This window comes from Poromitra crassiceps (genome assembly GCF_964638095.1).
Source record: "Poromitra crassiceps genome assembly, chromosome: 10".
Taxonomy (NCBI): Eukaryota; Metazoa; Chordata; class Actinopteri; order Beryciformes; family Melamphaidae; genus Poromitra; species Poromitra crassiceps.
In genome coordinates, this window is record NC_139631.1 from 1,626,113 (window position 1) to 1,640,111 (window position 13,999).

Consider the following 13,999-nt stretch of genomic DNA (forward strand, 5'->3'; position numbering starts at 1 on the left):
GTAGGACTTGTTTTTTATTCACTCAGCAAAACATGTACAAACTCAGAGGTGAAAAAAAAGTAATATTTCCCACTGTAGCCTCACACCAGCCCATTTCTGACTGAACATAGCTAATTAAAGCTCTGAAACTAAATGTGCAGAATAAGGATACAGTTTAGTACAGCCATTCCCAACCTGTGGGCTGTGACGGTATTGCAATTGGGCTGCCAAATAATTTGCAATACATGATTATTTTTCTATACGTTTTTTTTGTACTGCTATTTTACATTGTCAACAGCGAGTGTCTTGTGTCTCCTCCTAAAAGGGGCAGGGCTATATTGCCTCAGTGGGGATCAAACCCCTAACCCTGCTAGTTTGCCTGCTGCCACAGAGCTACACAGGACAAGTAACTAAGGCTAAGAGGCGGTCTTTTCCGGTTTGTTGCTGGTCTCGCCCTGGGAGTTGTAGTCCACCCTCTCCAGAAGCAGCAGCATCTCCACATGCATGGTCTGTGGGAAGAGATCGACGGCCATAGCTCTGACCGGACGGAACGGGGCTCCGTGGACTCTGTTGGAAGGCGCTCTGCACAAGCTGAGGAGAGGCACGCAATTACCACAAACTACATGAGTCACTGCATAAGATCCACTATGTTAGACAGTGTGACACCTCTTTCAAAATTACACTACAACCTCTGAGGCCATTTACACCTGGCGTTAACATGCGTTTTCTGCCATCAGAATGGAATCACATTCTATTTTATCACTTCAGCCTGATTCCATTTACACCTGGCGTTAACATGCATTTTCTGCAATCTGACTGCAATCAGATTGCAGAAATGGTTGTCCTCTCAATCCGCATAAAGTTGCTGTATCCAGATTGAGAGGACACATTGCATTTACACTTGTGTTCAATGTGTACACAATGCATCCCTGACCACCTCCGGAGGTGGTTTGGCCGATCAGATTGCAATCCATCTTCAATGCATTTTGGGGGTGTTTACACCTGGCATTTCAAGTGATAAAACACAATCTGATTGCAATCTGATCACAGAAAACGCATGTTAACGCCAGGTGTAAATGGCCTCTCTGAAACAGCAATTAGACCATGTGACTAAAACTCTACATGTAATCAATAAAAAATGGCGGTTGAGTGTCACTGACTGACCAGTATCCGTTAACTTCATACGATTTAACGCTAATGGCTATCATAATAGCACAATTAAAATGTAATAACTCACTCAATGAAGTTGTTCATGGCTGCCTTGCCATTGCATGCCACATACACCAGCCTCTTCAGATGCTCTGCTCTCCTGATGGCAAGGATCACCTTGGAATCTGACCACAAGAAGTCAAAAATGAGCCGACTTATTAAGGGATCTTCCCAAAGGTGAAGTAACAGAAAACAAGACGCATTTACTCTGACATGATGAGAGACAGAAAGGAACAACTCATGAAACGAGCTCAGACTTCATTATGATGAATGGTGTCTGGTGATGTGGTGGTTTACGTACGTAGGCCTGCTCTCGGTGGATCCACGATGGCTGTGACTTTCGGAGACACAAGAGCATTGAGAATTTTGGGGAACTCATCCTCAGCCTTCCCACGGTGAAATTCGACATTACTAAGCCCTTTGGAAATAAAAACACGTCAGATGAATGTATCGATGCAAAGTGAAAACATTGATACGTAGCTTTAAGATAACACCTTCAAAATCCAATAGATTTTCCATTTAAATGTCTGGAAGGGTCAAAAAATTGTCAAATCTCATTTTAGTTGCCGTTTGTGAGTTGATAATAAATGTAAGCGATTGTCAGACAATTGTCCAAGTCCCTCTGATCCGAGTCCCAAGCGAGTCTCAAGTCAATTGGTCCCGAGTCTCAAGCAAGTCCCAAGTCTTTCCTTTTGTCGGCAAATCAAGTCAAGTCAAGTCACAATGTTATTTCAAGACAAGTCTCGAGTCGAGTCATAGGTTATGTCAAGTCAAGTCACAGGTTAGAAAAAATGACAAGGCAGAGATTATTTAGGCTGCAGACGTGCACGTTCACGTTAATACGTGCTTGTTGCCAAGCAACACACTTCTCTCAGACGAGCTCGAGACAGCTGACAGACAGCTCCAACTCAGCTCAAACTTATAGAGTTGTATTCAAAGCATAGAAACGTTCTCACAGCTCAATTTAACAGCGCCAACACAAGCAGTTTGATCACAAGTGCAATCAGTACTGAATGCGATGGCAGACTGCACACTGCGGGCAATTGACGAAGTCAGGAAGAAATTGAAAGATCTTCCGACGCATCAGCTTTTAAAAACCCGCCGACGAGCGGAGGTCCTGCGCCCAAAACGTCTATTTACAGCACATATCGATCGATATTTTTGGAGAAGATTCCGGCCGCATCACGCGCAGATCAAGATGAGACAGCTGTCAGTGAGTAGCTACGCATTTGGGTGTAACTTTTACGCCTGCTCCATACACAGACGCAGCGCATACAGGGTGCACTAGTCATAAAATTAAGTTAGTCGTAACTTTGAGTTCTACATCGGACGTAGCGTGTAAACCTAGGCGTACGCCCAGCTGGTGCACTCGGCTGATCTTGTCACAAGTCCGAGTCGAGTTTCGAGTCATTTTCTTCCAAGTCCGAGTCGGAAGGCGTCAAATTTCCGACTCGAGTCGACTCGAGTCCGAGTCCCTATGACTCGAGTCCAATTGTCTGGCGATTGTGTTAGATGGGCATATGATATCGTCTCATATCGATCGCAGGCCCCTGAATTGAATCAAAATCGTATCGTGGCAGACTCCAATACGATAAAACTAATTTGGGCTCAAAAAAAGAAGCAAATATCGTATCGTCAGCCAAATAATTGATATATTGTATTGTGATGAAACCTGTGATTCCCACCCCTGAAGCACCATTAGCAGTTAAGCTGCGTTCACACCGACCTATTAAAGTTTGTTGCTGGCGTCGAGTTTACATACAAAGTCAATGCAAACGAGCGATTGAGCGTATATTCGCCTGGGAGAATAATCGCTGGGCGTCCGAGCGGCAGAGACAGAGCGACAGGGAGAAAATACGCTCGTCGCTCAAGATGAAATATTCCAACTCGAGCGAAAATACGCTGGCATCAGTCGCTCGCTGTTCAATGCTGATTGGCTGCCGTGTGAGAGCGAGTCAAGGATCACACTGGCTTGGAACAAACCGCTGGTTTATTGTGTGGCAACAAACCACATTGACAGGCTGACAGCTGACATGAAGTGAAGTCTGTACTACCGGTATGCAGCTCGCATTAGGAGCACGCTGATAGGCTTAGCTTGTAAACAATGACGGTGGCTCGTAGTGGACAAACAGCATGACATTGCGTAACGTTATATCCCCCACATGTCCGTCATTTCGTGTGCCTGTTGATGAGCGATTTAAACAGAGCGACAGAGCGATTCCAAAGGGTTGACTTGAGCGACAGAGCGAAAAATAAATATCTCGGTGTGAACGCCCCTTTACAGGTCATGGGTGTCGTACCGTTGAGCTTTGCGTTGACTTTGGCATCCTCCACTGCTTCCTGGCAGAGCTCGATCCCAATCACCTTCTTCACCCTCTGGAGGCAGAAGGGAACAAAGCGGTCACAACCTGCTAGCAGGGGAACCCCACAGTTCTATTTACAGGAAAAAACTCACGTTTATCATTCAGTGTCTCTCAAATTTAGACAATCCAAAAGTGTTTTAACTTACCAGCATTTTCTCATTAATAATATGAGTAGGTGGAATTTGCAATCAATTTGTATTTAGCAAGAAAAATGGACTCTGTCCTTGCTGTTGATACATTGATAGCTGTGCGTGCGAGTGTGTGTGTGTGTGTGTGTGTGTGTGTGTGTGAGAGAGAGCGAGCGAGAGAGACACCTAAAATATAAATTGAATTGTGTTATGTAAATTATAGTGATACAAGAAGGAAAAAATAGAATATACTAGTTATTCGTCTTATCAAAAACTCCAGACGGATGAACCATATGTACAGAAAAAGTGGCAATGTGCTTTGCCTGTTGTCATCATCATTGTCATTATCAAAGCATATTTTTACAGCTGGATCAAGTCATTCCTGTGACGGCCGTTACCTTAGCCAGAGAGAGGCCGATGGTTCCTGTCCCGCAGCACACGTCCAGCACTGTGCTGTCCTGGTCCAGCTGGGCCCACTCCCCCACTGCAGAGTACAGCACCTCTGCTGCTCCTGTGTTCACCTGGCAGGGAGACAACACAATGATCGATGTTCACTAGCTAACAAGCTAGCATTTACATGGACTGCAATAACCCCACTATTGACCTTAATCTAAATAAGACAATATTTTGATGAAGGTGTTTACATTAGTTGCTTATAGAATATTCCATTCATATTCTTGTTTACCTGCTACAGAGCAGAGTCTGATTCATGACTGAAGACATGCCCCCACATGACATCCCTGCGTCCGAGTTTCCCCCCTGAATTTAACCTGAAAGCCTTTGTGTCATGTTTCTACCCTGTTAGAGACAACATGTTTGGACTTCCTTTTACCCATGGCAGCCATCTTTTCTTCTGTAAACAAGTTGGCAAAACATGTGTCATCAAGCAGTTTGACATGATGCAAAATGCTGCAAATACTCCAACAGGACATCATAGTGTGATTAAGGTGTATACTGTACATTGTCTACAATGCACTTCAATAATGCAATAAAGATTGGAATACTCCATGTCTTAATTCGACTATTGCTTACTCAGACCCAAAATACCGTTTAACATGGCAGTGTCTTATTCAGAGTATTATCTTAATCGCTCAGTGGCCAACTGTAGGAAGGAAGCTGTATCTGTACTGGGCAGCTCCCAGTATCAATGTGTGGAGTGACTGAATGTGAAGCAGGACATTGCATGGTGTTCTGCAAATCACCCCCAGGTAAAGAAAGTGTTTTCCTTTGACTCACCTGGAAGAAGGAGTGAGGGGAGATTCTGAATTTGAGACCCAGCAGCTCCTCGTGAATGTAGCCCTCTCCAGCCACCAGCTCACAGGGCAAGTCCTCTGGGTTGGGTGATTTCCTTAGACAAAAAACATCAGTTACAATACCGCTAGGGCTGGGCAATATATCAATATCATGATATGAGACTAGATATGCTCTTATGATATTGGATATGGTAACTAACTAATATGGTGATTTCCTGGTTTTAAAGGCTGCATTAGTAGTAACGTGATGTAATTTTCAGAACTTACAAGACTGTTCTAGCTGTTATATTATTGGCCTTCTTTACCCACTTGGTCATTATATCCACATTACTTATGATTATTTATCAAAAATGTCATTGTGTAATATTTTGTGAAAGCACCAATAGTAATCCCTACAACATTGTTGCAATATCGATCGTGGTATTTGCTCAAAAATATTGTGATATTTGATTTTGTCCATATTGCCCAGCCCTACATCTCACATGTGTTTTGATGTACAACTGATCATTTAGCCCACTTCGTAGAAAATACTGATATATATTGTGTATCACCATTCAGCCTAAAAATACAGAGATATCATTTTTGGTCCATATCGCCCAGCCCTAGTGACGGATGGACAGAGAGAGGATTGTACAGTCTACTGTCCATCTTGTCTTGCCGTATCCCTTTGCACTATATTTGGGGTCCTGTTGTCTCTGTCCCATCTGTGTCGGTGTGTATTGTCTTACTGCAGTATGTCAGCAGTCAACATGTCTCTGCACCGCTGTCACCAAGAGAACGTCCTGTAACTTTTATTGTACTTTCACCATTCAAGTTCTTGTGAGTCTGTCGGTGACAGTGTGCTGTTTTCTCTGACCTTTGACCCTCTCTGAGAAAGTAAAGGGAGGTGACGCCGCTGTCTTTGCCCTCTCCCTCTGTGAAGTGCTTCTTTAAAGAGCTCTTTAATGCAGTGAGTTCCTCCTCTTCCAGTTTCTGCAGTCAGTGAGCAAAAGAACAAGTGATCAAAGAGAGAAAGGCTGTGTGGGAAATGCACCCCTGAATTAACGAGGTGCCTACTAACAGCAAGTAGTACACACGTCTTCAAAGTATATCCTGCTAACAGCAAGTAGTACACAAGTCTTCAAGGTATAGTCGCACACTCACAGCTCCAAAACAGAATACTGTACATCTGAATTCATATTCAATGATGACAGAGGAAAGGAGCCTGTCTGGCCAAACGGGAACAATATATAAGTGTATTCTGTATGGGGATGAGAAGTGTGCGACTATGTTTTTCAAGTCTGAAAGAGAAAGCAATCAAACATTGTGATTGTGCATTTCACATTGTGTTACGAAAAGATGGGCGGTTCGTTGACATCATTTCAGCACCTGCGGGTTGAAGAACACCATAGCCATGGCTTGTTTGGTCCTTGTGGTCCGCACCGTCAGCTGCCTCCAGTGCCCTTCATATGTTTCAGGACTGTACACAGAGTATGGTGTTGTCCTGTGTGTAAATAATGGGGGGGAATTCAATAGAGGTAACATTTGTCAAAGACATCGTCAAAGCATTTTGGGGATGGTATACGGGTGGAGGAGTATACTAGCATGGGGCTGGTTGGAAACACCACATGTTGAAAGGCAAACTTGTACAGGATTATTTTAAATTAAATGCAATTATTTGAAGCTGAATGTGCTGAATGTGATTATTATTTAATTTAACTTTTGACTAGAATTTCAAATTCTGTTTTTACGTTTTTCTCAATTCAGACAGGAACATCCAGGCAAAAAGCAAACAGTTAAAGATTCAATCCACCAACATGAGATAACGGAATGGTAGTTTTCAGTAAACTAGCATTTTCACTGGCTAACTTTTCGGTCCGGAACTTGTACGAAAAGGCCGCCAAAAGACTGAAAACCACATTAGCATTATAGAACTGCCCACAGTGGCTAGTGACAATTTGTCAACATTGTCAACAAGGTTCACTTCTTTGTGTAAATCCAGGGTGTAGTCATCATCACAGTTGCTCTCCATTAGATAGCAGCCAATCTGGGAACCCAGAGTCTATTTTTATTTGAAAAATAGACTCTGGGACAGCCCTACCTTTTTTCCCGGCTCCCTGTACTCCTGCCTCTCCTGCCACCGTCACTTCCTTTTCCGCGTCCGTTTCTAATAACGTTAACGCAAAAACACTCTGCATAGAAGACGTCAACTTGTCTCACAACAACAGTGGAAAATTACTGGAGGTGTAGTGGTTGTGACCAGTAGTATCGGCAAAATTGCGCAAGTTGCTATTTAGACTGTAAACAGTGGAGCACAGACACGGAAAAGGAAGTGACGGTGGCAGGAGAGGCGCTCTGTACATGAAGCCGGGAAAAAAGGTTGGGCTGTCCCAGAGTCTATTTGTTAAATAAAAATAGACACTGGGTTCCCAGATAGGATAGCAGCAGACTTGTTGACTGCCAGAGCCTTCGATAGTTCCACACTCAGCAAAACACCATTGCCATAAAGTTTGCTACTACAGTATTGGAAATCACTTTGATGTCTGATAGATGTCATCAGACATACATGAATCATTTGTACACTAAAAATAAAATCATAAAACAAAACATTTGATCACGCTCTACATCTAGATGATAATACCTGGGTCGTATTATTCATGTCAGCAAATTCAATCCACTCTTCCAAATGGAGGTTTCCCCATAGGGCACCATTACAGTATATCGGGTCTCTCTGAAGGACAGAATGGTTCGATAATTGACCACTAGGGGGCAAAAGTGTGTTTTTGAAGTCACATTTCTATGTAACCCATAATCAAATCAAACCAGAATAGGAATCAGCTTTAATGGCCAAGTATGTACACAATACAAGGTTTCTCGTTGCTCTCTATGCACACCTGTACTGCAATGGCATTGGATTGAATCTTTGCTTTTCTCCCTGGATGAGAGAGACGCTCACAGATACAAACACACCACATTGTGAAACACGGAGTATTTCCTACCTAATGAACTTCTGGAACTCGCTGACCACTCTCTTGGCCTCAGCGGAGACGTGGCTGGTGTCGCCGGGCCCCACCACAGCACAGGAGCCTCCTTTATACTTTCCCAGACGGAACCCGATCGTCTTGTCCTCGCCATCTGCGCCCATTGAAATGAGGAACTCACATTTGTTTCTGTACTCCGTCTGCCATGATGTAGTCAAAGATATAGAGAAAGATTGTTTAGCCGGATCAGAGGTCTTAAGACACCACCTTCCAAAATGGGATATGCCTTTATGAAAAAAGCAACACTTGCTCATACCAGTGGTTCTCAAACTTTATCATGCCAAGGACCCCTAAACTGACACAAAGTAGACCACGGATCGCCATTTGATAAGATTTTGTCCCAGGGTCCCCATCTGATACGATTTTTGCTATTGGATGTTAAGTGTATGAAACCCATGACCAAAATAGTCATACATTAAATTGTGTCATTGTGTTACTTATGGATGATGATATAGTGAAAATAAATTGTTCCCCTTTTTGCTGGGGACCCCCTGGAACCCCCTCAGGGCCCCGGTCCCCACTTTGAGAACCACTGGCTCATACAATGTCACTGATTGCACTACATTTAAAATGAGTCGTACTTTTTAAAGGGATACATCTTTGGTTGACACTGATAATACTTTTACAGTATGTTAAGACACTGATTTTATGAACATCAGGCAATATTTAAAAACAACAACTGATATACAGTGTGGGAAGTAAATAGGAAAAAAACATTACAACATCGCAACATTTTGGAATTAAAATCTTCATATGTGTCTCCATAACATGTGAGTTGAGTGATATTCTTATACCTGAGAGGGAGACGGCCGAATGGCTTCTAGAGGACAACACATTTTGTTGTACTTCCCTTTCTGCGCAAACAGCCACGGCAACATGGCTTTGTTGGTGCTGCCAATTTCCCTGGAAAACAATGGCAATGGCAAAGTATTCACATGAGGTTTAACCACACTAGGAGTTTGTATATAATGCATTTTAGCTGTGACCAGCAGCTCTGTCAGTCGGGTTGGTCGGTCCACAAACAGTTCACCACCCTTTAGCAGGCACACTTTTTGCGCTAGGAGGCAAAAATGGCTGTAAGGGGGGCATGGCGGTGTTTTTTTTCTCTAAATGCAGGGTGGCAGAGGCAGAGTATGGTGGGTTGCCTCTGCCATCCTGCATTTTGGAAATTTGCAGATGTGGTCGCAGCTATCGCGCTTGTTTCTGTCGAAGTGTACCATCGTCACTCAGACCCAAAAAGTACTGATACACTCACTGAAATACAGAAAGAACTGATATGGGGTGAGCAGCGTATCAGTTCTTATCCGGTTTCGGAGGTCTGAAGCACCGGGGTAGTGTGGACACAAGGTGTAACCGTAGCAAAAGCTATGCAGTTTAGAACGAAAACGGATTAGTGTGGATATAGCCTCCGTATAAACCTACTTGGCCAGCCTCTGCAGAACACCCTCCACCTCCTTCTCCTTCCTCCTCAGCTGCTCCTCATAGGGCACGTTCCACAGGGGCGTCACCACGTTGGCTATCTGCACGCTGAGGGGCTCCTCGTCCTCCGCAGCCTCCCGGCGCTTGGAGGCGGGCTGCCCTCCCGCTGCCGCGGCCTCTCCTTCCTCCTCCTGTTGCTGCTGCCTCTTCCTCAGGATGGGGTCGGCCTTGGGCTTGGCCAGCCGCACACTGAGCACCTGGCCCTTCCACTGCATGCCGTGCACCATCTTCATGGCCTTGTCGCGCTCCTCTTCGTTCTTGAAGGTGACAAAGGCGAACGTCTGCCGGCCAAACAGCTTGATCTTGTGCGGGTTGACGCCGTGCTTGGCCAGGAACTTCTTCAGGTCGTTGAAGCCGATGAACTTGGGCAGGTTCTGGATCTCCACTTTGTAGATTTCGGAGGTGAACAAGTCACCTTTGACGTAGCGGTACATGCTGGGGTCGGTGCCCACCCCGCCCTCTTCTTCAGCTTTGGCACCGTCCATGGAGTCCTCCGTTTGGTCCTCAGCCCTCTCCTCCTTTGAGGGGGGTGTATCAGCCACTGGGATGTCACTAACATCTGCCATGATTCTGTTTAGGGAGAATGACCAACAGCATTATTAGCAGGCACATGAACAGCATGTTCCCCCTAATCATGCAAGCATCCAAGAAATGATTTAGCTCTGATAGTTAAAATATTGACATTTCTCCTAGCAGCACAACAAAAGGTAAACTAGCCTTAGTTACTTGACAGGATAGTTAAATAGCCGTTAGGAGTGATAAGAGCTGTAACATGATGTGAACAAGTACCTGTATAGTCTTATCAGAATACAGGTCTAAGCTACATGACTACATGAATATGTTACATGTAACGCTAACACGTTTTAAGGTATTTGTTTACACAATATTAAGACATATTTCAGGACGTGCAGCCTCACTGGGTAGAGTTAGACGGTAGCTTCGACTTCGAACATTTCGACTAACTTTTAACAACTAAAAAAAGACAATTTATCGTTTCTCTGCATGCTAAATGTCACAAACGCCGTTATCCTAACGTACTTAGGCAGCCTACCTGCTCGCATTCACTTCCTCTCCTCAATTCTCAGTTCTCAGTGGAATACAGGGCGCCGCCATGTTGGTTTAGCCACGTGCTATAACGAACTTCTTCTTGTGGCGATTGCGGTAGTGTAGATGCTTCAAGGTATTTTACTGCCGCCTATTGGTCAGTGTGGGAAAAGTCACTTCATATTCGCTGATGTGGACTTATTTTCCTTTACACCTACATTTAAGATGCATCTACAGTATTAAAAAATACGGTTCTGTGATTTGATAACAAGTTTGTGATTTGAACAAACTCTCACAGTCAAGTGCAGAGAGAAGCCCCTGACTGCAGTACGCAGATCGGGGAGTGGCTCAACGTGGGCCACTCAAAGCAAAGAACTTTTATGGAAAGAACTGACAGCTCCATATTGCCCCATTGCAACATCAGCGCCCAGCAGCCTCCGCCATTTTTTATTTTTGGAAGCGTGACAGCGCCAAAAGAACCTCGCACAGGCTCGCAGTGGTCAGCTGCGGTAGCACGGGCCCCTATAATCAGCCTCTCTAAACAGTAACTCAACGGGAGAACACTCTAAATTTCGTGGATTCACATCTTTTCTGGGCGTACTGCAAATCTTGATTGAAGTGGTGTAGTGCAGGGATGTAAAACAACAACCATATTGTGGAAACTAAGCAAAATTTTTCGTTTTCTTTGTTTAGTTTTTCAAGATAAATAGCTAATGCGGCTGTCGTCCACTCCGTCAGAAGTGCGTTGCCGTGGTTTTAACCTCGGGTCCTTTGCATTTACTATTTATCTTGAAAAAACTAAAAGAAAAAAAAGAAAATTTTTGCTTAGTTTCCACAATATGGTTGTTGTTTTACATCCCTGCACTACACCACTTCAATCAAGATTTACAGTACGCCCAGAAAATATGTGAATCCACGAAATTTAGAGTGTTCTCCCGTTGAGTTACTGTTTAGAGAGGCTGATTATAGGGGCCCGCGCTACCGCAGCTGACCACTGCGAGGCGCATTCTGTTTCCAAAAATGGCCGGAGTGTCCTCTCTTTCCTTCCATGCTCTTTGCTCAAAGTAAAACCCTCTTTCTTCTTCTATCAGATCTTCGGCAGTGTGCACGCTTCTAGGCGTATTACTGCCCTCCGCAGGATAAAGTTCATAGTGACTCTTTTTACAGTGTTTATCATGTACCCACAAAACTACTCTAATATATCTGTAAAAATCCTGTTGAACAAGATCGTATTTTTATGACATTGTCTGGAAATTCCTGCTTATCAAACTGAACCAACAAACAGTGCTGTGATTCCTTTCTCTGCCCATTGAATAAATCTATTATCACTTGCAGCTGGCTTAAAGTCTGGGTCAAAGCTCAGCCACCTCAATATTATTTCTTTCTGAATTTTAAGTTGTTTCACTAGACGAAACCAGGTATCTATAGAAAACCTAACCCATCGACTCTGAATATCACTGTGTTTAGCAGCTAGTGGGGATCCTAGCAGACTTTGTATAGGTTTATCCATCAGTGAATACAACACATTATTATTGTAATGTTCTGTGTAGGTGTTGGGATATTTTTTAACTAATATTCGATATTCTTGTCTCATCTTGTGAATAAAATAATGGGAACACGTTTACATTTTCATGAGCCCTCAAAACTTCACACACAACTTCTTACTGAAGTTCAGCTCCCACTGAACTTGAAACCTGTGTAACTAGGGCCAGCTGAATTGGAACAGTGAAGTGAAATCAATGCATTTGATAGACAGACATCCCTATATTTTTACTTGTTAAATGTTTTCTTTTTACTAAGTCCATTATTTTATCCATGCTGCCTATATTTAAAAAAATATATACCATAGCATTTCCACAAGTGAGTGACACATGTTAAATTTGTGTACACTCAATTATATCAGCTACATTAAGGAGATCAGAGACTGAAGTGATGTCTGTGCCATTGACACTTGAACACGCTTTATTCCTGTCGGTGTCAAAAACAATAAGTGTTCTGTACACTCTATTCCTTTATTCCAAAAGGAGCAGACACCCGCATTCGCCTTGTGTCTATAATTTCTACACAAAATTCTTCGTAATCTTCCTGCAGACTGAAATGGAACATGAACGGTTCCCTTAGTTCAGTCTCCTCTTCATCCAGGCCATCAGACATCTGTCGCAGTTCCACCACTGCCCTCAAGCGATCTTCCTTGTCCATGGTGATGACTTGGGGAAGGGAAAGTTTTCCCTTGAATGTTTTTGTGCCACACCACCTTGCTGCCTCAATGGTGTCCCTAAGCAGAGCATCCTCCTAATCAAAAATAAAGAAAACCAGGTTGGAGAAGGCAGAAAACAGTGAAATAAGAAAAGCCCACAACAGGTAACATACCCCGTTCCCTGTTCCCAGTTCTGGCAAGTTCTCAGTTTCTTCTAGAAAGGAAACAGATTGTGGTTCTTATAGGCACACCAGCTCTGTGACATCCCACATCTACAACCTTGATGGATGTGTATGGGTGTTGCTGGCCCAATAAATGATTTCTCAATTGCAAACACACCATGTTTAACATCAACACACTGACAGGCCAAAAATCTGTCCTTGAGACACTGTCTCAAAGTGGTGGGTATGCTTTCTCTTGTAGTGTGTTTTAAAGTTTTTTTTGTTTAACTTCACTGTGCAATGAGGACAAGTGAATTTATTTTGTTGACTGGCTTTAGAATACTCTGCGGGGGCCAGTGGGGGCTTTGTGGGGGCCTCTGGATGTTGAGCGGGGACCAATGGGTGCTGTGTGGGAGCCTCTGGATGCTGAGTGGGGGCCTCTGGATGCTGAGCGGGGGCCAATGGGGGCTGTGTGGGAGCCTCTGGATGCTGAGCGGGGGCCAATGGGGGCTGTGTGGGAGCCTCTGGATGCTGAGCGGGGGCCTCTGGATGCTGAGCGGGGGCCTCTGGATGCTGAGCGGGGGCCAATGGGGGCTGTGTGGGAGCCTCTGGATGCTGAGCGGGGGCCTCTGGATGCTGAGCGGGGGCCTCTGGATGCTGAGCGGGGGCCAATGGGGGCTGTGTGGGAGCCTCTGGATGCTGAGCGGGGGCCTCTGGATGCTGAGCGGGGGCCTCTGGATGCTGAGCGGGGGCCAATGGGGGCTGTGTGGGAGCCTCTGGATGCTGAGCGGGGGCCTCTGGATGCTGAGCGGGGGCCTCTGGATGCTGAGCGGGGGCCTCTGGATGCTGAGCGGGGGCCTCTGGATGCTGAGCGGGGGCCAATGGGGGCTGTGTGGGGGCCTCTGGATGCTGAGCGGGGGCCAATGGGGGCTTTGTGGGGGCCTCTGGATGTTGAGCGGGGGCCTCTGGATGCTGAGCGGGGGCCTCTGGATGCTGAGCGGGGGCCTCTGGATGCTGAGCGGGGGCCTCTGGATGCTGAGCGGGGGCCAATGGGGGCTGTGTGGGGGCCTCTGGAGGCTGAGCGGGGGCCAATGGGGGCTGTGTGGGGGCCACAGAGTGCTGCATGGGTGCCATGGAAGCTGCGATGCGCCATGGGAGCTGGTGTA

The 13,999-nt window shown here is 45.1% G+C and overlaps 1 protein-coding gene across 1 annotated transcript; it reads right to left on the reverse strand.

The window, feature by feature from the left end:
- On the reverse strand, positions 1-10,542 carry trmt2a (tRNA methyltransferase 2 homolog A). Its single transcript, XM_083644151.1, has 12 exons — positions 10,483-10,542; positions 9,375-10,001; positions 8,747-8,855; positions 7,911-8,092; positions 6,301-6,415; positions 5,789-5,904; positions 4,916-5,027; positions 4,078-4,200; positions 3,489-3,564; positions 1,490-1,606; positions 1,217-1,313; positions 1-570 (listed from the first exon to the last, which is right to left on the reverse strand). Exons 2-12 carry the CDS (start codon positions 9,995-9,997, stop codon positions 396-398), a joined length of 1,845 nt encoding a protein of 614 aa, XP_083500277.1. The 5' UTR covers positions 9,998-10,001; positions 10,483-10,542; the 3' UTR covers positions 1-395.
- Positions 10,543-13,999: the final 3,457 nt, after the last annotated feature.